The sequence below is a fragment of the Erythrolamprus reginae genome, chromosome 1 (assembly GCF_031021105.1).
Source record: "Erythrolamprus reginae isolate rEryReg1 chromosome 1, rEryReg1.hap1, whole genome shotgun sequence".
Classification (NCBI taxonomy): Eukaryota; Metazoa; Chordata; class Lepidosauria; order Squamata; family Dipsadidae; genus Erythrolamprus; species Erythrolamprus reginae.
The window spans coordinates 398,361,978-398,388,814 of record NC_091950.1 but is presented as its reverse complement, the minus strand read 5'-3'; the positions used below and the strand labels follow the sequence as shown (position 1 = coordinate 398,388,814).

General features: G+C 40.7%; 2 protein-coding genes across 6 annotated transcripts in view; one reads left to right on the top strand and one right to left on the bottom strand.

Annotated features, from left to right (window-relative positions):
- Positions 1-6,687: 6,687 nt before the first annotated feature.
- On the bottom strand, positions 6,688-25,264 carry NIPSNAP2 (nipsnap homolog 2). 2 transcript variants are annotated; one of them, XM_070735120.1, is made up of 10 exons: positions 24,809-25,264; positions 19,916-20,055; positions 19,785-19,830; positions 18,686-18,780; positions 18,321-18,391; positions 16,613-16,753; positions 16,113-16,144; positions 13,952-14,046; positions 12,267-12,350; positions 6,688-8,375 (listed from the first exon to the last, which is right to left on the bottom strand). In XM_070735120.1, exons 1-10 carry the CDS (start codon positions 24,901-24,903, stop codon positions 8,311-8,313), a joined length of 864 nt encoding a protein of 287 aa, XP_070591221.1. In that variant the 5' UTR covers positions 24,904-25,264; the 3' UTR covers positions 6,688-8,310. The 2 variants fall into 2 exon arrangements, with proteins under 2 accessions (XP_070591221.1, XP_070591222.1); XM_070735121.1 differs by lacking the exon at positions 19,785-19,830 and having other exon boundaries at positions 18,709-18,780; positions 24,809-24,964.
- The window catches only part of LOC139157884 (merlin-like), a 78,653-nt gene continuing 76,836 nt past the window's right edge, over positions 25,021-26,837 (top strand). Inside the window, exon 1 of one of the 4 annotated variants that reach the window (XM_070735118.1) lies at positions 25,021-25,132. The gene's annotated coding sequence lies outside the window, so the exon portion shown is untranslated. The remainder of the gene's footprint in view (positions 25,133-26,837) is intronic. The other 3 variants (XM_070735117.1, XM_070735119.1, XM_070735115.1) reach the window with 3 other exon arrangements.

Below are 26,837 nucleotides of genomic sequence, written 5' to 3'. Positions count from 1 at the left end.
CAATTTATAACAAATCTAAATATAATTTAAAATATTTAAAAGAACCCCATTTTGCTAACAGACACACACTCAAACATACCATACATAAATTGTACATGCCCGGGGGAGGTGTTTCAGTTCCCCCATGCCTGACGACAAAGGTGGGTTTTAAGGAGTTTACGGAAGGCAGGGAGAGTAGGGGCAGTTCTAATCTCTGGGGGGAGTTGGTTCCAGAGGGTCGGGGCCGCCACAGAGAAGGCTCTTCCCCTGGGGCCCGCCAACCGACATTGTTTAGTTGACGGGACCCGGAGAAGGCCCACTCTGTGGGACCTAATCGGTCGCTGGGATTCGTGCGGCAGAAGGCGGTCTCGGAGATATTCTGGTCCAGTGCCATGAAGGGCTTTAAAGGTCATAACCAACACTTTGAATTGTGACCGGAAATTGATCGGCAGCCAATGCAGGCTGCGGAGTGATGGTGAAACATGGGCATACCTGGGTAAGCCCATGACCGCTCTCGCAGCTGCATTCTGCACGATCTGAAGTTTCCGAACACTTTTCAAAGGTAGCCCCATGTAGAGAGCATTACAGTAGTTGAACCTCGAGGTGATGAGGGCATGAGTGACTGTGAGCAATGAGTCCCGGTCCAGATAGGGCTGCAACTGGTGCACCAGGCGAACCTGGGCAAACGCCCCCCTCGCCACAGCTGAAATATGGTTCTCTAATGTGAGCTGTGGATCGAGGAGGACGCCCAAGTTGCGGACCCTCTCCGAGGGGGTCAATGATTCCCCCCCCCCAGGGTAATGGACGGACAGATGGGATTGTCCTTGGGAGGCAAAACCCACAGCCACTCCGTCTTATCCGGGTTGAGTTTGAGGATGTGTTATTTGAGTGTTCCCTTTATTTTTTTGAGCAATACTGTATATTATATTCCTAATTCTAGTTTAATATTCACTTTTCACTTTTACTTCATGATTGATTTGGAAGTAATACAGTGATCCCTCGAGTTTCGCGATCTCGATCTTCGCGAAACGCTATATCGCGATTTAAAAAAAAATATTAATTAAAAAAAAACCACTTCCACGTTTGGCTTCGGGAGTCAGCTGGGAAGCGGCGCGGCTGTTTTAAAAGGTCGCAGCCGGCCTGGGGGGCTTCCCAGCACCCCCCCGAACCCCCAACCCGGGTTCGGGGGGGTGCTGGGAAACCCCCCAGGCCGGCTGCGACCTTTTAAAACAGCCGCGCCGCTTCCCAGCTGAGTCCTGAAAACAAACGCCAAAGGCGAACTTCCGCGTTTGGCTTCAGGACTCAGCTGGGAAGCGGCGCGGCTGTTTTAAAAGGTCGCAGCCGGCCTGGGGGGCTTCCCAGCACCCCCCTGAACCCCCAACTCGGGTTCGGGGGGGTGCTGGGAAGCCCCCCAGGCCGACTGCGACCTTTTAAAACAGCCGTGCCGCTTCCCAGCTGAGTCCTGAAGCCAAACGCCAAAGGCGAACTTCCGCGTTTGGCTTCAGGACTCAGCTGGGAAGTGGTGCGGCTGTTTTAAAAGGTCGCAGCCGGCCTGGGGGGCTTCCCAGCACCCCCCCGAACCCCCAACCTGGGTATTCCCGGCCGCCCACGCAAAGGGGAAACCCCGGCTCCTCGCTGATGCCCGCCGCTCGCCCCGCCCGCCAGCAAAAGGGGGAAGACCCAGGGAAGGTTCCTTCGGCCGCCCAGCAGCTGATCTGCTCGGTAGCGCAGCAGCAGCGAGGAGCCGAATCGGGGTTTCCCCTTTGCGTGGGCGGCGGGGAACGCAAACTCCACCATCTACGCATGCGCGGCCATAGGAAAAAAAAGGGCGCGCATGCGCAGATGGTGTTTTTATTTCCGCAACCCTACATCGCGAAAAATAGATTATCGCGAGGGGTCTTGGAACGGAAGCCTCGCGATAATAGAGGGATCACTGTATACCTGTATAACAAAGTGGATCTTTTGCCAATGATTGCTAGAGTAGATTAACACCATCTAGTGGTCTGCCTTGAACATTGCATGCCTTTTTGTAATTTTTTTGCAAATTGCATATTTCAGATGTCTTCATTTTTAAAAATTAGATTTGATTTTATCACTTGTGAGATCTTCCAATGGAGTTAAGGGTTAAAGATATGTCTTCATACTATCAAGTTCCTTATATACATTCCTTATTTCCATTTTTGATTAACATCAAAAACGTCATCAAAAAAGCACAACAAAGAATGTTCTTTCTGCGCCAACTCAGGAAGCTCAAACAGCTCAGGGAGCTGCTGATACAGTTCTACAGAGGAATCATTGAGTCTGTCATCTGCACCTCTATAACTGTCTGATTTGGTTTTGCAACACAACAAGACCGACACAGACTTCAGAGGATAATCAGAACTGCAGGAAAAACAATTGCTGCCAACCTGCCTTTCACTGAGGACCTGTATCCTGCACGAGTCAAAAAGAGGGCAGTGAGAATATTTACTGACCCCTCGCATCCTGGACATAAACTGTTTCAACTCCTACCCTCAAAACATCGCTACAGAGCACTGCCCACCAAGACAACTAGACACAAAAACAGTTTTTTCCTGAACATCATCACTCTGCTAAACAAATAATTCTCTCAACACTGTCAAACTATTTACTAAGTCTGCACTACTCTTACTACTTTTTTTCTCATCATTTCTATCACCCAGTTCCTCCCACATATGACTGTATGACTGTAACTTGTTGCTTGTATCCTTAAGATTTTTCTTAATATTGATTGTTTCTTCATTGCTTATTGACCCTTTTGACAATCCATAAATGTTGTACTTCAATATTCTTACCAAAGGTCTCTTTTTCTCTTATGTACACTGAGAGCATATGCACCAAAGACAAATTCTTTGTGTGTGCAATCACACTTGGCCAATAAAGAATTCTATTCTATTTATTCTATTTCCATTTTAAAAACATTTTCTTTGCTATAAAGATACTACAGTTTGTATAAGTCTTCTTTTTCTCAAACTAAAATTAGAGGGAAGATGTTAGATAGCAGCAGTAATTACCAAACTGATACCCCAGGGCAAGACGTTAAGCCACATTGTGTAGGTTCAGTGGGCTTCTAAATACAAAGATTGAAACCGCCAGCCTCTCACCCACATGTCCAGCTTAGTTAATATTTTGTGGCATGGCAGGTTAGTACAGGACGCAGATGGAAAATTACAGGGAGTCCCAGCGCTACAGGAAGGTTGTCAAAAACAATGTTGGAAGAAAACAATGGGAAACTACTTCCGTTGCTAAGAAATCAACACAAATATACACATTAAATTACCAGGAGTGGAGCTTAAGTAGTCCTCTTGCAGTATATCTGGGTTGCAAAAATTCAGTTGATCACTACAAGTCTGCAAAGCCTAGATATTTAACACAAAAGGGAAGATTTATTTTTCTCTGCTAAAACTGATTCACTGTTGACTAGATTAAATATGCTATTTGTTTGATAACTGGTCTGGCAATATTCAATCTATGGATCTCAATATATGAAATAAAACAAAATCTACACTGCAACTAGCTTCATGTATTTACGGGACCGTCTCCTGCCACATACCTCCAGGAGACCAATAAGAGCACACAGAGTTGGCCTCCTCCAGGTCCCATCGACTAAGCAATGCAGGTTGCTGGGGCTGTGGTGGAGGGCCTTCTCTGTTGCCACCCCCGTTTCTATGGAATCAACTCCCCCCCCCCCCGGAAGTCTGTACTGCTCCCACCCTAGTGGCCTCCCGCAAGGCCGTGAAGACCTGGTTTGCTGGGAGGCCTGGGGGCCATGAACTGACATCTATCAAATTGTATGAATGGTATGCATGTATACTGATTGGATAGTTTAACTGTGGGTTTTAATTGGGGTTTTAGTTTTAGACTTTATATTCAACTTTTTATTGTATTGGTCTTTTTTATATAATTGTAAGCCACCCTGTGCGATTGGGCGGCATAGAAGTTGAATTAGATAGATAGATAGATAGATAGATAGATAGATAGATAGATAGAAAGATAGATAGAAGATAGATAGAAGGTAGATAGATATAGATAGAAGTTAGATAGATAGAAGATAGATAGATAGATAGAAGATAGATAGAAGATAGATAGATAGAAAGATAGATAGAAGATAGATAGATAGATAGATAGATAGATAGATAGATAGATAGATAGATAAATGTACCCTAGCCTGCTCCCCAAATTAATTAGATAAATTCAGATTCTACCAGCTGAGGTTGGTAGGGGACAGCCTGGAACATTGTTTCAACTAACTTGAAAGTAGAAAACAGACAAATGTAGTCGTTATACCAAAATTCATATGAGGGAAGACATCCAAATTTCTGACAGGGTCTTGGGATTTGATTTTGCTTCCAAGGTTTTCCCAAAGGTGCTTTTTCAGGAGGCAACTGGATTTTCTGTTTTTTCTCTGAAGACCTTTCGCTTCTCATCCAAGAATCTTCTTCAGCTCTTGGATGAGAAGCGAAACATCTTCAAAAAAAAACTCCAAGAAAGTCCAGTGCTCTCTTGAAAAATCACCTTTGGGAAAACCCTGAGCAGGATGACTGACAATCTCCACAGACATTCTTCCATGGTTTTATTACTTGTGCCCGTTACTACTGTATTTCTAGCTCAGTGTTTCCCAACCTTGGCAACTTGAAGATATTTGGACTTCAACTACCAGAATTCCCCAGCCAGCATGCGCTGGCTGGGGAATTCTGGGAATTGAAGTTCAAATATCTTCAAGTTGCCAAGGTTGGGAAACACTGTTCTAGCTAACTGTTCTTTCGTTCGAAACACTGGAAATAGAAAACCGTCAAATTTATGGGAGTTTGTTTCTACAATCTTCCTAGAAAACCAGTGGCAAACGGTTGTGAAAATCAGACTTTGATGGGGAAGATCAGACATCTTTACTAAGTTGTAGATAGAAGATGGATAAATTGATAGATGCAGATAGATATTAAGATTATGTGACATTGAGTTGTTTTCAACGTCTAGCACATAGATTTTCCTCATGACAATATTATCCCTAACCTACATCCATCCACTTTGCTGCTAGTCATTCTCTCCTCTTTTGTTCCATTTTTTTCCAACATCAGAGAGATAGGTTTTTGCTTAATATGCTTGAACTTGGGTAATTTGACCTGGTTATTTAGTGCTTTGAGTGAAAACTTTTAGACTGATTTCTTCAAGGTTTCTTTTGTTTGTTTCCTTGGCGGTGCATGTTATACCATGTATAAAGCCCTACATGGCACAGGACCAGATTATCTCCGAGACCGCCTTCTGCCGCACGAATCCCAGCGACCGGTGAGGTCCCACAGAATTGGCCTCCTTAGGGTCCCGTCAGCCAAACAATGTCGACTGGCGAGACCTAGGGGAAGAGCCTTCTCTGTGGGAGCCCCGACCCTCTGGAATCAACTCCTCCCAGAGATTCGCACTGCCCCCACCCTCCTTGCCTTCCCAAAGAGCTTAAAAACTCATCTTTGCCGCCAGGCTTCGGACTTTTAGATCTTCCCCCTGACCACTAAATGCTTAAGTATGATGGTTGAATGTTTGGTCGATAAGTTTTTCTTTTAATTGTTTTTAAATTGTAGTATTAATTGGATTATTCTGTTTTTATATATGCTGTGAGCCGCCCCGAGTCCTCGGAGAGGGGCGGCATACAAACCCAAATAAATAAATAAATAAATAAATAAATAAATAAATAAACAAATAAACAAACAAACAAACAAACACTCAACAGTCTTCTCCAACACTAGAGCGCAAAAATGTCAAACAGGAAGTATTTGTGAATCAAGATGGCTGTGCAGTTTCTTTTTCAGTTCTCCTCAAAACGGAAATTCTCCAGAGAAAGTGTGTCATCCTCTATCAGCCTGATCTTGTAGAGCAGTGTTTCCCAACCTTGGCAACTTGAAGGTATCTGGACTTCAACTCCCAGAATTCCCCAGCCAGCATTCGCTGGCTGGGGAATTCTGGGAGTTGAAGTCCAGATATCTTCAAGTTGCCACGGTTGGGAAACACTGTTGTAGAGAATCCTCTTGCATGAAAATCAGTCAGAGTGACCTCTAGAATGCTGACCTTATTAAAACTCAATTAATTCTGTGCACTAGGTCCCAGAGTCGGCCTTCTCCGGGTCCCGTCAACTAAACAATGTTGGTTGGCGGGCCCCAGGGGAAGAGCCTTATCTGTGGTGGCCCCGACTCTCTGGAACCAGCTCCCCCCAGAGATTAGAACTGCCCCTACCCTCCTTGCCTTTCGTAAACTTCTCAAAACCCACCTTTGTTGTCAGGCATGGGGGAATTGAAACATCTCCCCCGGGCCTATATAATTTATGTATTGTATGTTTGTAGGTATGTCTGCTTAAAAATGGTTTTTTTTAACTATTTTAAATTTTAAATTGTATATTATTAGATTTGTTATGAATTGTTTTATTGTGTTGTGAGCCGCCCCGAGTCCACGGAAAGGGGCGGCATACAAATCTAATAAATAATAATAATAATAATAATAATAATAATAATAATAATAATAAATAATAATCTCTTATGGGCTAGAATGCCTTCACGTACTATTCTCTCATTCCAGCTATGTAAGCGAGATTAAAATACTTTATTATGTAAGTAAATTCAATTCAGTAAATTCAGTAAGACTTTTTCCAAGCAAAAAAGAAACAATACCTAATAATAATAATCAGTAAAGCTTGAACAATGCCCATGATATGAGAAAATCAATAGGATTTTATTATGTTTTGCCAAAAATCGCTGAAATGCTGGATACATCATAGATGATAGATAACAGTGTATTACACTGATTTATCAGCTTACAAGATAATCACTTCAATATATCTACATTATACACATATTAAAAAATCCATCTATTCTAAGAGAAAATCAAAAACAGACAATTAGACATGGCAGAAACATAATTTATCTTTAAGTCATTTAGTAGGTAATCTTTTTATTACCTTTTCTGAATTGCCATCTACAAAAGAATCTCACAGAAATGATTGAAATGTTTTTTTTAAAAAACCTGTCCGTGTCTTACTTTACTGTGTAAGTCTAGGAGTGTTTGTAAATATTTTAACACACTGATCCATCTTCAGCTGATTCTCTTGCTATAGTTTAGGGAAATCTCTGGATATGTCACATTGAATGCCTTCCCAAAGCTGAAGACATATGGCTTGAACCTCATCTAATTACACAGCTGTCAACAATACATTCTGGGGAACTTTTTGCCACTGCCTCTCGACTGAAACAGAGCAACTGGATGGGGTATTTACAGATGAGAAGCAAGGGGACGAGTGCCTTTACTCTGTGGTTAAGTTTATATTTTCCAACAAAGGAACAAGAAAGGGAAGGCCTTGAAGAAAAAAATGAAAAATAGAGGAAGACTTACTGCAATCATCACTTCTCCCCTATTGACAACAGCTTCACTTTTTTGGGAAATTGGTCTTATTAAACACAATGGGACTTACTTATCAGTAAAGGCTGACAGATGCAAACTGCACAGGTAGTTGCAGATCAGACTATATTAAGACACAGATTTTTTTTCTGTTGATATTATAATTTCACATTTACATTCCTAGTGTCTTTGAGTGAACATTAGTGACTTTTAGAAATACTACAGTTAACATTTTGGAGTGCAGGAAGCCCCTTTGCTATTAGGAGCAACTGGTAACAGTACAGTTGCTATTAGGAGCAACTGGTAACAGCACAGTTGCTATTAGGAGCAACTGGTAACAGAACAGTTGCTATTAGGAGCAACTGGTAACAGTATAGTTGCTATTAAGAGCAACTGGTAACAGTACAGTTGCTACTAGGAGCAACTGGTAACAGTACACCTTTCCTAGAAAGAAAAAATCAACCATGCCATTTGTCCTCTATGCAAATCTGGAGACGCGTAAGAGAAGGGGAAGGCTTTCTCCTGCAATGATTTGTATCACAATGCTCAATAGGCTGAATAATCAGATATGAAGGCGAAAATGCTCAATTGACAAGTCTCCCCGTAATAAAATGCATGTTCAAATGGTTAAAGCTCATGCGACTATCACCGAAGCATTTGTGCTTCCATCAGTATTTGCTGCCCGTCCAAATGCTTGTGCATGTACAGTTATATATGGTTGAAAGCTAAGACTTAAATGATCACCCTGCAAATCTTCCATATGGATCTGTAAGTGCTCCTGCAGGATCTGAAGAAAAGATTTACCAGCCTTGGTATAGAATACTTTGGGACGTCAAGGTTTTCACTGCCAAACACATGCCATCAAAATTAACTAAAAAACAGCAACAACAACAAAAAGTCACTTTAAATCAATGCTTAGGCATCGGCTGACCGGTAGCTTTATTGAAGTGGAGAAATCTTCAAGGGTATCATAATTCTGGATTCCATTTCCTGAATAAGTGGCACTGAAAATAAATAAAAACAAACAAGGTGATGCATGAAAAATGAATGGCTGCTGTAGCCAGAGGAAATACACGGCAGATTCCTGCAACTTAAAGAGCCAATGAAAGTAGCCACCACAACTTTAAACATATTTTTAGAAGTGGTTGGAGGTGTTTATAAGAAAAAGCTGTAGTCATGCCTAACATCTGTATATAGAGAACCAGGTCAGTAGCATCTGTAAAAAAATAACAAGCCAACACAGCAGTTGCAGGTGTGCAATTAAAGCACCACCAGTGCTGGGTTGCTATTGGTACACATAAGGACAGCGCACCAGTAGTGAAGATTGCGCTGCGCACGCAGCTTTCCTTCTCCTACTCTGCACATGCACAGGAAGCAGAATCCTGCAAGGGGATGTGCGCCAAGAGAGAGATTTCAGTGGGGTTTTTGCTTCTGCGCATGGGCAGAAGCAAAAAATTCACCAAAATCTCACACGCACATCCCCTTACGAGATCTTGCTTCCTGCACATGCGCAGAAGCAAAAACACACTGGGATGATAATAATATATTGTGTTATTATATACTGTATTGTGTTATTATTGCCCCGAGTCTACGGAGTCTACGGAGAGGGGTGGCATACAAATCTAATAAATTGAATTGAATAATAATAATAATAATAATAATAATAATAATAATAATAATATAGATTTGTATGCCACCCCTCTCTGAAAACTCGGGGCAGCTCACAACATAAGAGCAATACAATATAAATACAAATCTAATGTTAAAAAATTAAAAAAACTAATTTAAAATACATTGTTCTAAAAAACGTATCTACTACACAATCATACACATGGATGCATGTGGACGTGGCTTATTATTATTATTATTATTATTATTATTATTATTATTATTATTAATTAGATTTGTATGCCGCCCCTCTCCGCTTATGCATTTTCTTTCAACATCTTTCCATGCAGATTGGGTGCTCTGGGGTGGGGCTCAATTTTTGCTACCCCACTGAATTCCCCCCGTCCGGGTATCAGCCCACCCCTGGGTGCATGGTATATTCACAAAAGGAGCAGGCTTCAACTCCTGCAGTGATGGCCACAATTTTGACCCCTCCTGGATGCCTCTGCTCTTAGCAGCTTTACATGGACAAAGATGCACTGTGGGGGGAATCTGGACAGACCTGTGAGGGCAGCTTTGTTCTGTAGCATTTTGAAACTCTTCTGACATTTTAGAAGAAGAAAAAAAAAAGAAAGTAGGTTGCTCCTGATAAGGGAGAAGAGCAACCCGTAAGGCAGATCCAAGAGTGGGGTGAATTTAAGAAACAGTCAAACAAAAAGTGGCAACAAGGAGATAAAAAAGGGAAAGGGAGACAGAATAATTAGAAATCCTGAGGCCTCCTTTATCAGATCAGCATCTGGACACAGCAATAACTCCCCAGGAACTCAGGTGGTACTCAGGGGTTGGAAGTAGCCGAGTCAAGGACAAGGCTCAGATAGGTAATCTGTTTACACCGTACGTAGCCTTAATAATGCAGATCGCTGAGTACAGCAGAAGTCTTCAAATTTGGCAACTTTAAGATTTGTGGCTATACTGGCTGGAGAATTCAGGGAGTTGGAGTCCACAAGTCTTAACATTGCCAAGTTTGGGGACCCCTGGAGTAGTTTTTTATTCATTCACCAAATTTCTACCCTATTGCAATCTAATGCCTCTGAGATGCCTAAACAAAAATATAAAACAAGTTGCAATATTAAAATCCCAAGAGGGGCCATCCATAAATACATAAGCAAGAGGTAAGAACCAACACTCCGCAGTCTGCATTGGTTGCCGATCAGTTTCCGGTCACAATTCAAAGTGTTGGTTATGACCTATAAAGCCCTTCATGGCACCGGACCAGATTATCTCCGGGACCGCCTTCTGCCGCACGAATCCCAGCGATCCCGTCAACTAAACAATGTTGTTTGGCGGGACCCAGGGGAAGAGCCTTCTCTGTGGTGGCACCAGCCCTCTGGAACCAACTCCCCCCAGAGATTAGAATAGCCCCCACCCTCCTTGCCTTTCGTAAGCTCCTTAAAACCCACCTCTGCTGTCAGGCATGGGGGAACTGAGATATTCTTTCCCCCTAGGCTCCTACAATTTATGCATGGTATGTTTGTATGTATGATTGGTTTTATAACAAGGGTGCTTAGCTGTTTTAGTATTGAATTGTCACATGCTGTTTTTACCACTGTTATTAGCCGCCCCGAGGCCATGGAGAGGGGCGGCATACAAATCCAATAAATAAATAAACTGATAAAAAGAGGGAAAAAAGAATTCAGAAATTGTATTCTATATCGCTTTAAGCGAATGCCGTCAAAAAAAGTTCTAAGCATAGAATTATTCTGGCAAGGAGATTGCTCCAAAGTGTAACACGGCCACAGAACAGCAGCCCCTTCAGCCTCTCTTCCTAAATCTCTCAGTAATGATGTACTATGAGCAGTCCCCCCCAAAAAAAGTTTTAATAGATTGAACGGACACCGGCTGAAACACACTGTCTCGTAGATACAGTATGCTGTGTCATAAAAGACTTTATAGGTTTAAACCAGAGCCTCATATGCACCTGGAAGTCAATCAGCCATCAGTGCAGGATCCACAAACTGGAAAAAAATCTCTCTCATCTCCAGGAGCCAATAAGTACGTGGGCCACTGCACTTTGGAGCACTTGGGAGTTTCTGGGTAATCTTTAAAAGCAATAGCTCTTAGAGTTATATACTGCTTCACAGTGCTATACAGCCCTCTAAGCAGTATACAGAGTCAGCATATTGCCCCCAACAATTTGACTTCTCATTTTACCCACCTCGGAAGGATGGGTAAGGAAGGATGTTCCTTGTCATAAGCCGCCCAGAGTCCTTCAGGAATTGGGCAGCATATTAATTAATCAATTAATCTATTAATTAAATGGAAGGCCGAGTCAACCTTGAACCTGGTGAGATTTGAACTGCCAAACTGCAGTCAGGATAAGTAGCCTGAGGTACTGCACTCCAACCCCTGTGCCAGAACAGCTCAATCTTTAAAAGCAGCCAGATACAAAGAATATTGAAGTATCCCAGAGTACAGTGGCACCTCTACTTAAGAACTCCTCTACTTAAGAACTTTTCTAGATAAGAACTGGGTGTTCAAGATTTTTTTGCCTCTTCTCAAGAACCATTTTCTACTTAAGAACTGGAGCCCAGAAAAATTTCTCAGGAAATTTGAGAGTGTCACGAAGGCCCGGCCAGTTTCCTGCCATTCACCCTTTAATCCCGGGCATCTCGGGCTTTTCTGGGCTGCCAGAGGAGCCTTTCGGTGGCGCTTAATGAGGCTTTGGGAGTCTAGAGCGAACAAAGCATTTTCCTTTCTCTGGGCACTTGGAGAGGGAATAAACCTCTGCCAGTGCCCAGAGAAAAGAAACGCTACCTTCACTCTGGGCAGCCCAGATTGAACGGAGTGTTTTCCTTTCTCTGGGCACTGCCTCAGAGTCCCTTTTTTTTTTTTTTAAGCCTTAAAGTTTTGGATTTTTTTTTATTCCCCTCGCCTCACCATCAGCAACTATCCTCCTCTTCTTCCTCCTCCCTCCACCCAAATTCCAAGCTTTTATTTCTTTTCTAATGGGTTTGCGTACATTATTTGCTTTTACATTAATTCCTATGGGAAAAATTGCTTCTACTTAAGAACATTTCTACTTAAGAACCTGGTCACGGAACGAATTAAATTCTAAGGAGAGGTACCACTGTATTTAATATTTGCAAGCTGCCCAGAGTTGTCTTTGAGTTTTTGTAGCCAGCTTCTCTGCACTTTGTCAGGCTGCAATTTGGGCCCCCAGCATAGGCACCTCTGGCAACGGCTTCCCCATGCTATTCTAACAGGAGCTGTGCGGTTTAAATTGTTACCCGTATAATACACGAGCTCATCCCATCCATGCTTGTGCCAGGCAGAATTCCTTATGTCTTCTCTCGTCTGCAAGTCTTTGTAAGCTGCAAGTATTGGTAGAAAAAAAGATTTGTAGGTTCAGTGATGTGGTAGCTATCAACAAGTTTTAATTACAACAAAATGCCATACAAGGCTTGGCAATGGGATAACTACAAGTGCCAATGTACTATTTGGCATATATCCTCCTAATACTGGGCGTTCATTTTATTTTTCATTATTTTGGGATGGCCAAGAGCACTTCAAAGTGATTTAGCTTCTAACAGAGAAGCAAAGCTGAGTTCCTAGGCAGATGGCCCAAAACTCCAACACTTCACATTGAAGAACTCTTAGCTATCTAGAAAAGAAAAATATGGTGCTATGGAGGATAGGGAACGACTCAGAATATGGAAGAAGAAAAAAGTGAATATTGCCATTTTAACATGAACAAAATCTGCATTTTCCAAAGGAACATTAAAGGGATGCAAATAATAGTTGAATTTGCTCTCATGTTTGGAAGAAGAAGGGGTCAATTTGTTTTCCAAAGCACCAGAAGGCAAGACAACTAACCAAGGAGAGACCTAGAACTAAGGAAAATTTTCCTCATAGTGAGGACAATTAATCAATGTAATGGCTTGCCTTCAAAAGTTGTGGATTCTCCATAACCGAAGACTTTTAAAAAGAGACTGGACAGCCCCTTATCTCAAGTGATAAAGGGTCTCCTACTTGAGCAAGTTATTGAACAGTCATCCAAGGTCCCTTACAACTCTGTAATTAATCTCTCAAACCACCCCCAAATTAAAAACGGTCCACATTGTGGTCCCTTACATGGCCTTTAAGCAGTGAAGGGCTACCAAACTTTTTACTACCACACAGTGGACGTGGCTTATGCAGGACGCCCTGCATTTTCTTTCAACATCTTTCAGTGCAAATGGGGTGCTCTGGGGTGGAGCTCCATTTTTGCTACCCCACTGCGTCGTGTCCCCCCCCCCCGGCAGCAGACCACCCCTGCCTTTAAGCCAATTAGACACACATGGCCTGGAGCAGGGGTCTGCAACCTTAAACACTCTAAGAGCCTTTGGACCCATTTCACAGAAAAGAAAACACTGGGAGCCCCAGAACCCAGGTGGGCTTGGCCGACTCAATGTCACTCCCACCCAGTCACATGGACCTGCTCCAGCCATGACTAACCGGCTGGGGCTCTGGGTGTTTTCTGTGGGAACTGGGTCTCTCTCTCTCTCTTTCCCTCTCTCTCTGTGTCTCTTGTGTTTTTTTTCTTTTTCCTCTCCTCTCCCTTCCTCCTTTTTCTTAAGTTTTTTCCCCTCCACATTGAAAAACACACAATACTTTACATATACCACATACAAGACACCACATATATCCTTTCCTTCTTTTTTTGTCTTTCATTTCCTCTCTTCCCTCCTCTCTCATTTCCCTCTTTTCCCTCTCTCTCATTCTCTCCCTCCAGCTCTCCCTCCCCTCTCTCCTCCCTCGTGTTTTTTTCTTCTCTCATATTCTCCCTCCGTCATTTTCTCATTTCTTTCTCTTTCCCCCCCATTTTTCTCTCTCACTTCCCTCTTTCTTTCATTTCTGTTTTACTTTTTCCCATCTCGGGAACTGCACGTTGCCAATATCCAGCCTGGAGAATAACAGTGAAGTCAGGTCCTACCCCAAAGATGATGGACCATATATAACTGCCCGATCTGTGAGAAAAATCCTCCAACAGCTTCTTTATCATCCTGCCGGATACGAATCGCTCGGGCCCTGAAGGAAAGGAGATGGATGTTTACAAACCAAATGCTGCAGTTGACATAAATGCTGCGACATATTTCAATTACAGCAATAAGCAGCAGATTGCAGAGCCACACTATAATATTTAGAGCAACAGAAGTAGTTTGGAAGACTAGAAGTCAACAGCAGAATTTGGATTACAGCACCAAGGTGTAATTCAGCTTTATGTAAATTACTTATAATTTAAAGAGTATCTTGAATCCATTAATGATTTTACAGCCATTTTTTATTTATTTAAAACATTTGTAAAGTGGCTCTTCTTAAATCAAACTCTGGTGGGCTTATTATATACAGTATTTTGTCAAAACAAATCTGGCAGGGCAGTCGCCTTGATTTGTAGAACAGGAACACGTTAGAATTTAGCAGTTTTGAAATCAGGCTTTGCAGATACCAATCCAATATGCCGAAGAGTCAGGATCCAGCTGTTGACCTTTAGATGCTGTCATTATCACTAGGGGCCAGGATTGTATTTGTCATTCAACAACTTCTTTACGTTCTCCAGTTCTGTCGTCCTCTGGAACCAACTCCCCCCGGAGATTAGAACTGCCCCTACTCTCCTTGCCTTTCGTAAGCTCCTTAAGACCCACCTGTGTCGTCAGGCATGGGGGAACTAAGACATCTTCCCCTGGGCATATACAATTTATAAATGGTATGTGTGTATGTATGTGTGTTTAGAAAATGGGGTTTTTAAAATGTTTTTAGTAGAAATTTAGATTTGTTGTAAATTGTTTTTCACTTTGTTGTGAGCCGCCCCGAGTCTGCGGAGAGGGGCGGCATACAAATCTAAATAAACATAAACATCATGTTATTTCATATCAAACTGCCTTATACTAAGCTAGACTAAGTTTCAAGCAATACTGCTTACGATGGTTAGCCAAAGCTCCTTATTTTCAAGGTTCCAACGGCTGCTTCATACAAGGAGTTTCCTTTAACACATTTTTTCCCCCTGACAGTTCTGAGTCTAGAGCAGTGGTGTAATCCTACCAGTATGCTCTGGTTCTGGTGTACTGGTAGCGATGGCCGCTGGTGATTTGGACAACCTATAGTGACGGCAGTGCAAAGCTCCGCCCACCCACCCGGACATTGCCATTTTCTTGTTTTTAACCCTCTGTGCATGCGCAAAGCCTTTTGTACATGTGTAGAGGGTGAAAAACTGTGTACAACTGTGGTGCATGCACACTTCTGAACTGGTAGGGAGGGTAAGTAAATTTCACTGCTAGTCTAGGATTAATTAGCCTGTCCTAAAATAATGGACCATACACTATATATAGAAAGTCAGATAAAAGTGAATTTGCCTAATGATCCATATTAATGTAGTCTTGGACTGGAAAAAAATGGAATGAGAATATGAATGTGTCTGAAATAAATTCTTACTTTGTCTTAATTTTTTTTAAAAAAATGTAGCCAATACTACTCAAGAGGGCATTATCCAAAATAATTATTTGCTTGATGTGGCAATGCTATATAACTCCTTTTACTCATATTTACAATCCATTCAACAAAGCAAGCTCCTACTCTTCTCATTTTGCAGGGGAGAATCTGAGGCTCAACCTAGTCGTAAAATTCAGCACATCTAAAAATAAAAGATATAAATTGCGTTATAGGTATGATTTATACTGGTCAGTATTTTTGCCAACACGTTTTATTCCTAAAAAGCTGGAAAATTATTCTCTTATTTTCATTTAACATGTTCATATAACATGTATCTTTATTTTTCCTAGTAGGAGTACCATAAAGATACTTGCCCTTCTGGGTTAACAGAGAGTCAGTTAAGAAGGAATGAGCAGGAGAAATATACGGTATACAAAAACTCCTGATAGATTTTTAAAATCTATTTACAACAATGAAAGATGCTAAGATTGAATGGGAAAAATCATATTCATAACCATCTCAACAGGTATTTGGGAAATAGGATGTTATATTAAATGATACCTAGTTAGTCTTGCACTATTATTTTTGCTTTTAGTAATTTCCTTCCAACCGCACATAAACTTATACTGCAACCTACAACGCCATCTTCAACACATTAAGGCTCTTACCAGTAGTTGCCCCATTCAATCATTGTTCCAGGCTGAAAAGAAACCAAATATACCATTAGATCTAAAACAGCATCTTCTTATCACCCATAAGGTAAGGATTTAATATCCCTGTTTCTATTTTTTTTGCTTTAATCCCATTTTTAGTTTCTTTTCTAAAGCAATATAAGAACAATAACCTAACCCTGTTAGCAACTGAAGTTCTTACTTCATTAAATAAAAAGCACCCTATTGTCAAAAAATAAAACATTTAGCAGAAAACAAATAAACAGGTAGTATTTGTAATCTAATTAGGCATTTCTATCAAAACCCAAACTGCCATCAGTTGTGTTATCTGAATAAGCTTCCACAACTAGGTAATCTGAAGACATAATTTCTGAGTAATTAACTACTGTTAATCCAATAAGATGCAGGCTAAGTCCTGAGGTTGTACTGAAAACACGTATGCTGTTTTTAAAAGCAAGCTGTGCAAATTCTATACCTGTGGAAAAAAGCCCACTCACACGTAATTGGTAAGACCTTAATTCATAGATGTTGGGTCCTGTCCTGGGAACTGGCTCATTCCAAAAGCTGAATTCCAAGAGCAACTGATTCTTGCGGGAAAGAAGCATGTTTCCTCTTGCTTTGCGAAACTCTGTAAATTCCTAAACAACAACAGCAAAAATTGGATTCCTTAAGGGGACTGTGAAAAGACATTACATTTCTTTAAAAAAATGTATCCATATTCTCTTTAAATGTTCATAATTCAATAATGGAAAGATATCAAATGCCCCAAATTTAATGGCTTTACCCAAAGCTTTAAAACAGTGATGGCAAACCGCTGGATGTAGAGCCATATCTGACGGCACACAAGGAGTTGCCCTATTTTAGCTCCAGTGCACATTTTTGGCTGTTTTTCACTGTCCCCAGGGTTCAGAAAAGCCTCCTGAAGGTTGGGGACAGTGAAAAATGGCCCAACCAGAAGTTTGTTTCCAAACTTCCGTTTGGCCATTTTTCACTCTCCCCAGGCTTCAGGAGGTTTTTCTGAACCCCAGGGAAAGCAAAAAAACAGCCCAATGGACTTACTGGAAGTCCAGAGGTGTCAGGCCGAAGCCATCGTGTGGATTCAGAGGCTTTGGCCTGCCACAGTAGTTTAGCATTAGGGCCCTTGGGTGGGGTAGCGAGTAAGAGGGAAAGTTACTAGACACAACAAATTCCTTTTCTTGAGCCAAGTTCATCTTTTGTTCTGCATCAATTGAAAAAAAGAGAAAGTTGATGAATTCCCTGCCCCAGATTGGGTCTCGTGATGAATTTGAGGGTGTGGGGATGTAGGATGAACCTTAACCTGGGTGGGAACTGGGAAGACGTTAGTATCGGAATGAAGATTGGCGTGACCAACATGGCTCTGTTAATAAATCGAACCTTGAGTGAAAGAATTGGACTGGAACTTGATTTATTTCTCAGATGCGATCTGGGGCACTGACAAGAGGCTTCAGTGAAGCCTGTGTGCATGTGTAAGGGCGGTGCGCGGGGGGATTGTGCACGTTGGGGGCAGCACACAGGCACAGGGAGGGAGGGCATTGCATTACGGGTGTGGGCACATGCACACATGCTATCACGCTAGCACAGACTCTTTTGGCACCCAAGAAAAAAAGGTTTTACCATCACTGCTTTAAAACATGGCTATGTACCGGGGCTTGGAATGTTTTAAGAGTCCTGTCACTTGGCTTTACCATTAGTTAATCATCATGGCTGCTATTTGTATTTATTTATTTTGTAGATTTTTAAATTGTTTTAATGTTTGTTAAATTGTTTTAATTGTTTTATATTTTTAGAACTGTAAGCCCTTCAGAGCCATTTGGTAGAGTTGGGCAGCAAAATATCCAGAACAAAACAGAAGTAAGATAATTGCTCAAAAAAAATAAAAATAAAGGGAACACTTAAACAACACAATATAATTCAAAGTAAATCAAACTTCTGTGAAATCAAACTGTCCACTCAGGAAGCAACACTGATTGACAATCAATTTCACATGCTGTTGTGCACATTCAACTTTATACAGAACAAAGTATTCAATGAGAATATTTCATTCATTCAAATCTAGGATGTGTTATTTGAGTGTTCCCTTTATTTTTTTTGAGCAGTATACATTATCTTCATGAAAGGAAGGGAAACTCCAGGCCAGAAGTTACCAAAAGTTAGAAAGTATTGATAGAAATCACTTGGTTTTACCTTATCATCTCGAAGTTTGCTCATGACTTCTGTAAGGGCTGGATAGCCACCCTCATATCGCCAGAGATGTACTGAAATCAAAAGACGCATATTTAAATTCTCTTTTCTTACTGGAGATAATATAGGTTCCATATAAGAGCTTTTGAATTTTGCAGGGTCAGTGTTTGCTCTTTCTTAGACCCTGTAGGACTTGATTAGCTTGAGTCTGATCAGCTCTCTATAATCAGCCCTCTGTTAATCTACTTTGTACAGTAGATTTGTTTTTCCCTCGCCCACCCTTTGCAACTTCACATCCAGATCGGAACAAAACATCTCTTGCAAACATTGGAGTAATTTTGCATTCTGCTATATCTCTTATCTCCTACCAGCCTGATCTTGCTCTCCGTACCACGTGTTCCACGTCCCCACCAATGTACACGGATACTCCTTCCCTTCATGGATCTTTGGCAGAATTTTTTCACTGATTAAAAAGAAAAACAAAAGGAGTGCATATAAGCTGCAAGCTATCAACTTTGCTTTCTTCCAAAGTATTTACAGTACTGGTGACAGTTAATTGCCACTAACATTTTCATTACCTATCAGTATTCAACACAAAATCCTAGGCTGAATCCTCCTGGAAATTGCATTTTCATGATGTGCTGAAAAACCTCTCTGGAGATGTTAAAGAAGAGATTGGGCAACCATTCATCTGAAATGGTGTAGTGTTTCCTGCTGGAAGGCGGGGTTGGACTAGAAGACCCTCAGGTCCCTTCCAAATGTTATTCTGTTAAATTTCTAAGAGATTTCTTTGAATGTCTCCTAAGCATCTTCACAAAACATCAATGACTTAGGATCCTTCTAAAAATCTAGATTCTTTCTTTCTTTATTTATTTGACTTTTATGTCGCCCCGCTCCGAGGAGTTTAAAATCACCTGAGGTTTTCTATATTTGCCTTGGTAAAGAAAAATCTGCTTTGTTCTTGCTTTTAAGAAGATAATTTCAAGAGTATTTCTGCATAGTTAATAAGTGGTTATTTCTCATATTTAATAGCATAACTATGGCTTTTATACATTCAGTAGAATGAGATGTACAATTCTGAACAACAGAACCATAGCAGACTCCGTTTTCTGGCTCACCTTACAGTATGCAAAAATTTCCCTGCATGTACAAAAATGCGTATGGGGAAAAGGTTCTAGCTCTCTGTTGTACTATTTTTTTATTTTGGTGAACTGTTTCAACCAAGAATTCAAATATTGTACTATCCATTTGATAATCTGAGATAACTTATTCTTGCTCCTTTCAGGTGAGCATATAAAGTGTTTGCCCAATCATATGTAAGTTTACTTAAGTAAACTTACATATATCTACGTTTACTTAAGTAAACTTACATATGTAAGTTCATAAAATTGGCTGTAAATAAATATATGTAAGATTTAGACTCTGACACCTGGACTTGAAAGCATCTAGCTGAATATCAGGACTTACCAAAGTTTGTTGTAGGAGTCTAGACATTCCGGTTTGACATTGTGAACTGAAACATCAAACATCAATGTTAAAAGGCTGAGAAAGACACAAACTCTAATAGAGAAATATTAAATATGGAAATAGATGCTCACATTGCAATTTATAAAGGCTGCTAGTCTCCTTTTTGGCTAAGAGGGTGGAGTGAGCATCTTTCCTGGGATCAACCTTGCGGACAAACAGTGATTTTAACCAACTATCTTCTCGAGATTGGTTATGTGATAAGGCAAGGCCCCTGCAAGAAACGGTCAAAGAATAAATATATAAATTATATTCATAGCTAATTCCTAACATTGCTCTTTTTTTGTAAAAATGTTTTTTAATGTAAAATTATGTTTATGTATATTTAACTTTGGATAGGCTTAAATGCATGCAACACTGATAAAAGAAACACATTTATTCTTTTAAATGTTTGCCACTATATTCTTCTGTTTTAAAATATCTTTTATCAATATTCTTTACTTTAAAGAAATCTTTTGTAACTAGTGTGGTGATATTAGATAGATTCAGTTTTTTAATCAAAACCAGATATGATAGATCAGGGATGGCTAATCTTTTTGTTGTTGCATGCTGAAAACCCGCACAATTGAGGTATCTTTCAGAACCAGCTCCTTACCCAACCTATGATCATTAATCATTCCTATCTTCAGAAAGGGAGACCCAGCCTAGTTGAAAATCACAGACCAATCTCATTGGGTTGTGTTACCTGCAAAGTCATGGAATCAATTATAAACCAATCCATTATCCTCCAGTTAGAGACAAACAACCTACTCTCTAACAAATAGTTTGGTTTGAGAAAAAAATTGTCCTGTAATCTGCAACTCCTACACTGCAGAAACATTTGGACTACACAACTTAATCAGGGTAAAGCAATAGACGCAATTTACATAAGATTTCTGCAAAGTCTTTCATTCAGTGGTATATGACAAACTACTGTTAAAACTAAGCTCTTACGGCATTTCCAGACCCTGTGCAAGTGGACATTCCTGTCAAATACACAACAAGTAGTCAAAATAAAGAGCGCCCTATCAAACCCTGCACCAGTTAACAGTGGTGTCCCCCAAGGCCGTGTTTTAGGACACATTCTCTTTCAAATTTACATAAATGACCTTTGCAATCAAATTATAAGCAGCTGCGTCCTCTTCGCTGATGACGTAAAACTATTTAACACCACTGACAATACTGCTGCCCTACAAAACAACCTTGACTATATGTTAGAATGATCAAACAATTGGGAACTTCAAATCTTAACCAACAAATACTCTGTTTTATGCATTGGCAACGAAAATCAGAACATCAAATACAAGCTGGGTGGACAAGACCTTGTAAACGATCCTCACTCTGTCAAAGACCTAGAACCACTCATCTCAAATGATCCAAGCCCCAGAGCTCACTGTAACAACATTGCCAAAAAAGCATTAAGAGTTGTTAACTTAATTTTGCGAAGCTTCTTTTCAGTAACATTGTACTGCAAACCAGAGCATACAAAACTTTTGCCAGGCCAATTCTCAAATATAGCTTGTCTGCCTGGAACACACACTGTATATTGGACATTAATACAATTGAGCAAGTCCAGAAGTATTTCACCAGAAGAGTACTTCACACCTCTGCTCACAACAGAATACCTTATGCCATCAGGCTTGAAATGTTGGATTTGGACAACATAGAACTATGCCGTCTACAGTCTGATCTAAGCTTAGTACACAAAGTTGTCTGCTACAGTGGCCTGCCTGTCAACGACTACTTTAGCTTCAAACGCAATAATACATGGGCAAACAATAGATACAAAATCAAGGTAAAGCGCTCCAAACTCCATTGCAGAAAATACGATTTCAGCAACAGAGCGGTCAATGCCTGGAATGCACTACCTGACTATGTTGTTGCATCCTCAAACCCCAAAACTTTAACCTTAAACTGTTATCATGGACCTCTCCCCATTCCTAAGAGGTCTATAAAGGGTGTGCATAAGCACACCAGCATGCCTACCATCCCTGTCCTACTGTCCCCATTTATTCGTACCTATTTCCTATGTTCATGTCCATTTTTATACTTACATCTGTTTTCTCATACATGTTTGATAAATAAATAAAAATAAATAAATAATAAATAATAATAATAATAATTTAATAATAATTTATTAGATTTGTATGCCGCCCTTCTCCAAAGACTTGGGGCGGCTCACAACAACAATAAAAAGTGCGGTACAAATCCAATAATTAAAACTATAGCTAAACCCCCCTATCATTTAAAAACAGTCACACTACCCAATCATAATCTCTGGAGGGAGTTGATTCCAGAGGGGCGGGGCCACCACAGTGTAGGCTCTTCTCCTGGGTCCCTCCAAACAACATTGTTTAGTCGATGGGACCCAGAGAAGGCCAATTCTGTGAGACCTAATCGGCCGCTGGGAATGGTTACACTTCATTGGGTAGAAGTGAATCACACAATAGAAGTGAATCATACAATAGGAATTTCAGGGACTCGTTGCTTGATTTGCAAGAAAGTTCTGTTTCCTAGGAAACTAGTACATCTCAAGGACATTTGAATTGCCTGTGTATCTTTATCAGGCATACTTTTGAACAAAGTATAAACAATGCATACCAGAGCATCTTTACATAGCACCCTCTACACTTTGGATTTAGTAGCTTAATCAGAACATTTTTATCCAGCCTTTGTTACCAAACACCAGCCTCTCTCATTCCTCAAAGGTGGTTTACTGCACACATGTATGCTATACAATAGCTAACCTGTTCACATTAACCTTACATTGAGGCCTTTAAAACATGGGGTTTGATGACTCACTCTTTTCAATAAAGAATAGTTTAGATCATCTCCAGTTATTTCAGTTACTTCCTTGAGTGCATTTTGAATTACTCCAGTGTCAATGTGCCAGGTTTCCCTGAGAATAAGCCCCTATTTTATATTTTTTGAACCCTGAAATAAGCACTTGGCCTTATTATTTTATTATTTATTTATTTATTTTATTCAACTTCTGTGCCATCCAATCCTGAAGGACTCAAGGTGGCATACAACAGTAAAAAATACAAAAATAGTAAAAAGAAGCCAAAGACTGTATTTATGTATTAAATGTATAACAATTGTTAAAAAGGAAGATTTTCCTTTGTAAGTTAGACGTAAGCTGCACATAAATCACACTACTCTTCAAGTAGTGCTAATTGTAAATAATGATACCAAATGTATATAAAGCAGAATGCTTTATTTCTTTTCTTTTTCTCATCTTCTTTTCCCCTTCTCTTTTTTCTTCCTTTTTTTCATATTTGTTTCATGTGTACATATCGTCACTATGTTGTCTTTTGTTGTGTAATTTTAATGTAAATATTTAATAAAACTTTTTTTTTTTAAAAAAGAAGAAGTCAAATATAGAATCTGAGCTAAAAAAAACCCTTAATTAAAAGCCATAATCAAAAGGAATCCAAAGCCAGATTGGCTTTATTATCAGGGGCTGTCTTATTTTGGGAGAAGCAGAGTAGTTATTTTTATTTATCGAATTTATATGCTGTTCATCTTGCAATACAAGGAGGTACTCAACAGCTATGATGAATAAATATGGATAAAGGATTATGCTTCCCTTATTTTTAAAACGTGAAAATACAGAGAATAATAATGTAAAGTTCATCTTTACACCCTAGTAATAATTCTCTTTTGAAGCTAATTTTTTTGGGGGGCTGGGATAATGTATTTGGAAGCACCAGGTTGGGGAAGAATCATAGGAATGGAAAATTAAAAAGAGGCACTGAAATAGAAAAGTATCTATGGCCAAAGAACATAAACCTTCATTTGAAAGAGATGGTGTGTGGATAGCTATGAATTTTTTAGGATATGGGATACAAAATCTGATATAGATTTTTATTATTATTTTTATATAACACCTTTCACCTGGGAACCCAAGGTTCTCAGGTATTTGGTTTTTTTCTCTCCATTGTTCCTCACAACTATCATATGATGCATATTTTATCCATCCATCCATCCCATTTCTATATTGCCCATCTCACCTGAATGACTATGGTTAGCTAATGTTACAAAGTATAAAAGTGTAAATAAGAACAAAATTAAAAACTGAATTAAAAGTTAATGTCTTAAATGTTAAAAATATGGAGAGAACACTCTCATGAAACCAGCCATCTCCAGGGTTGTCTAATGTTCTTTGACTCCCATGCCAATTAGCAGAGCAAGGTGAAGTTAGTTGGGGGAATGATCAAAGGCAACATGAGAAAATATTATTTTACTGAAAGAGTAGTAGATCCTTGGAACAAACTTCCAGCAGACGTGGTTGGTAAATCCACAGTAACTGAATTTAAACATGCCTGGGATAAACATATATCCATTGTAAGATAAAATACAGGAAACAGTATAAGGGCAGACTAGATGGACCATGAGGTCTTTTTCTGCCGTCAGTCTTCTATGTTTCTAAGGTTTTAACAATCTTTTTGAAGGCCAGGAGAGTGGGGGTCCATCATATTCTTGGGGATAAAGTTTTCCAAAGGGGGTGAGCAATGGCAGAGAATTCTTCCTAGAATTGGCCAGGCTATTGCCAGTACGCAGGCGTGTTGCAAGAAATGAGGACCCAGATTGTTGTGTGCAATAGGCTGACTCTCTGTAAAACCACTTAGAAAGGGCTGTAAAACACTGTGAAGCGGTATATAAATCTAAATACTATTGCTAGTGCGCATGCGTGTTGCAAGAAACCATTGGAGCATTAATGGACCGGGTGGGGGGGAGCATAATAAGGGATCTGAAAAGCCTGGGCTCTCTAACAAGCATCGTTACAGACATTCCCCTCACGGGGCTGGTGCTCTGCTTTTTCGTCTCCCCAGCAAGTGCCCAGAACGAAAGAAACGGGGAGCTCCCAGAAACCATCTGACTTGCCCGTGACCTTGAGGATAACGGCGGCGGGACGGGTGGTGGGTGGGGAGACAGAAATGCGCACGGGACACGCTTCCCTCCCCTTTTCTGCAAGCTTCGCTCACCTGAGGTAGAAAAGACGGAAAGCGGCCACCGGTGCCGGACAGGGGCCACGGAGGAGGCGGCCCCCGCTCCCCCGCAGCAGCACTCCGGCCGCCATCTTGACCACCTACGCTGGCGGCGGTGGGGAGCAGGGCGCGCGCGAGAGGGGCGCGTTGCACCTGGACAGGCCACTAGGGGGCCTTCGGGTTGGCGAGGGGATATAGCGAAGGAGATTGGGGAATTGGAGGGGGAGAAGGAAGGAGGAGGAGGAGGCCGGTCTGCCTCGCGCGCGATGAGAGAGACGCGGGCGGGCGCGCGAGGACCTCCGCGTTGGACTCGCGATTTGCGTAAGTCGCAAAGGCGGCGCGACTGAAAGGAAGGGTGGAAAGGGGGGAGTAAAAAAAAAAAAGATTTTAGGAGAGCAGCCCGCGAAATAATCCCGTTACTGCTCCATGTCCTCTTACCTGTAAGACTTCTACAGCAGGGGTCTCTAACCTTGGCAACTTTTAAGACTTGTCGACTTCCAAATCCCAAAATTTTTGGGAATTGAAGTCCACAAACTTTTAAAAGGTTGGAGGACCCCTGTATAGGTTTAGCAGTGTTAAAAAATACAGCTCATTCCAGAGAAACTGGCAGAATATTTATAATAATAACAGAGTTTGAAGGGACCTTGGAGGTCTTCTAGTCCAGTGTTTCCCAACCTTGGTAACTTGAAGATATTTGGACTTCAACTCCTAGAATTCCCCAGCCAGCGAATGCTGGCTGGGGAATTCTGGGAGTTGAAGTCCAAATATCTTCAAGTTGCCAAGGTTGGGAAACACTGTTCTAGTCCAACCTCCTGTTTAGGCAGGAAACCCTACACTACTTCAGACAGATGGTTATCCAACATCTTTAAAACTTCCAGTGTTGGGAGCATTCACAACTTCTGGAGGAAAGCTGTCCCATGGATTAATTGTTCTGTCAGTAAATTTCTCCTTAGTTCTAGGTTGCTTCTCTCCTTGTTCAGCTTCCACCCCTTGCTTCTTGTTCTACCCTGAGGTGCTTTGGAGAATAGATTCACTCCTCCTCCTTTGTGACAACCCCTGAGATATTGGAACACTGATATCACGTCTCCCCTGGTCCTTCTTCTCATCATGATGGGACCCTTCCCAGGAGGTGGATATTCCCCTTCTCTCCATCTATTTGGGAGGGAATATAGCTTTGAGGGAGATTTTAGATGTATATACAGTAGTCCCTCATTATTTCATGGATTTTCAAAGGGAGCTTAAATCCATTAAAAATTTTAAATCCATTAAAAATTCATAAAATTATTCTACAGTACTACTGTACTCTATTAAAGAAACTGGTAGGATATCACATGTAGTTCCACCTGAGAAACATAGAATGACTGTTTAATGCAAAGGGTGGGTTTTAAAAGTCCAAATACTCGTTAAATACATTAAAAATATCTTTCCTCTACTTCACGGAAATTCGTTTTTCACGGGTGGTCTTGGAACGCATCCCCCGCAAAAAACGAGGGATCACTGTACTTATAAGTTACCAAAGCAAAAGATCGTGCTCCCCCACAAACAATGTGAAGATTTTGATTTAATGCCAAATCAGCCTTTTCAGATTCAGTCCCCCCCCCCCGCCAAATTTTTTTAATTTTTCTTTAAAATTAAGACATTTTTATAAAATGAATGTGTTTTGGTTGTATAAGTAGGTCCAAGTAAATGACAGTCAATCGAAATTGATCAAACCACCATTCTATGCAGGGGGTTGGACTATAAGACCTCCAAAAGCCCCTTCTAGCTCTATTCTGGTTGATTGATTGTAGTTAGTAGTCAGATTGTAATTAGAAGCCAGAAAACCTCAGGGCTATAGAGTATAAGCCAGAAATAAGCCGTTTGGATATTGTTGGCAAAAAATAAAAACCTACAGGAGTGACTTTATAGAGGAGATAGGCAGCATAGAAATAAAGATGTTCTCACACGAACCAAATCTGTTTCGTTAGCAGGGTATTGTGTAAGAGAGTATTTAAGAAGATGAAATCCTGGCCAGGAAAGTTTTGGC

Coding starts and splice junctions, on each gene's coding strand:
- NIPSNAP2 (XM_070735120.1), bottom strand. CDS start 24,903: ATGGCGGCCGGAGTGCTGCTGCGGGGGAGCGGGGGCCGCCTCCTCCGT. Junction 19,831..19,915: donor CAGCCTTTATAAATTGCAAT/GTGAGCATCTAT, acceptor TTGATGTTTCAG/TTCACAATGTCAAACCGGAA. Junction 8,376..12,266: donor TGAGCTCGTGTATTATACGG/GTAACAATTTAA, acceptor ATTTATTTTCAG/TGCCACTTATTCAGGAAATG.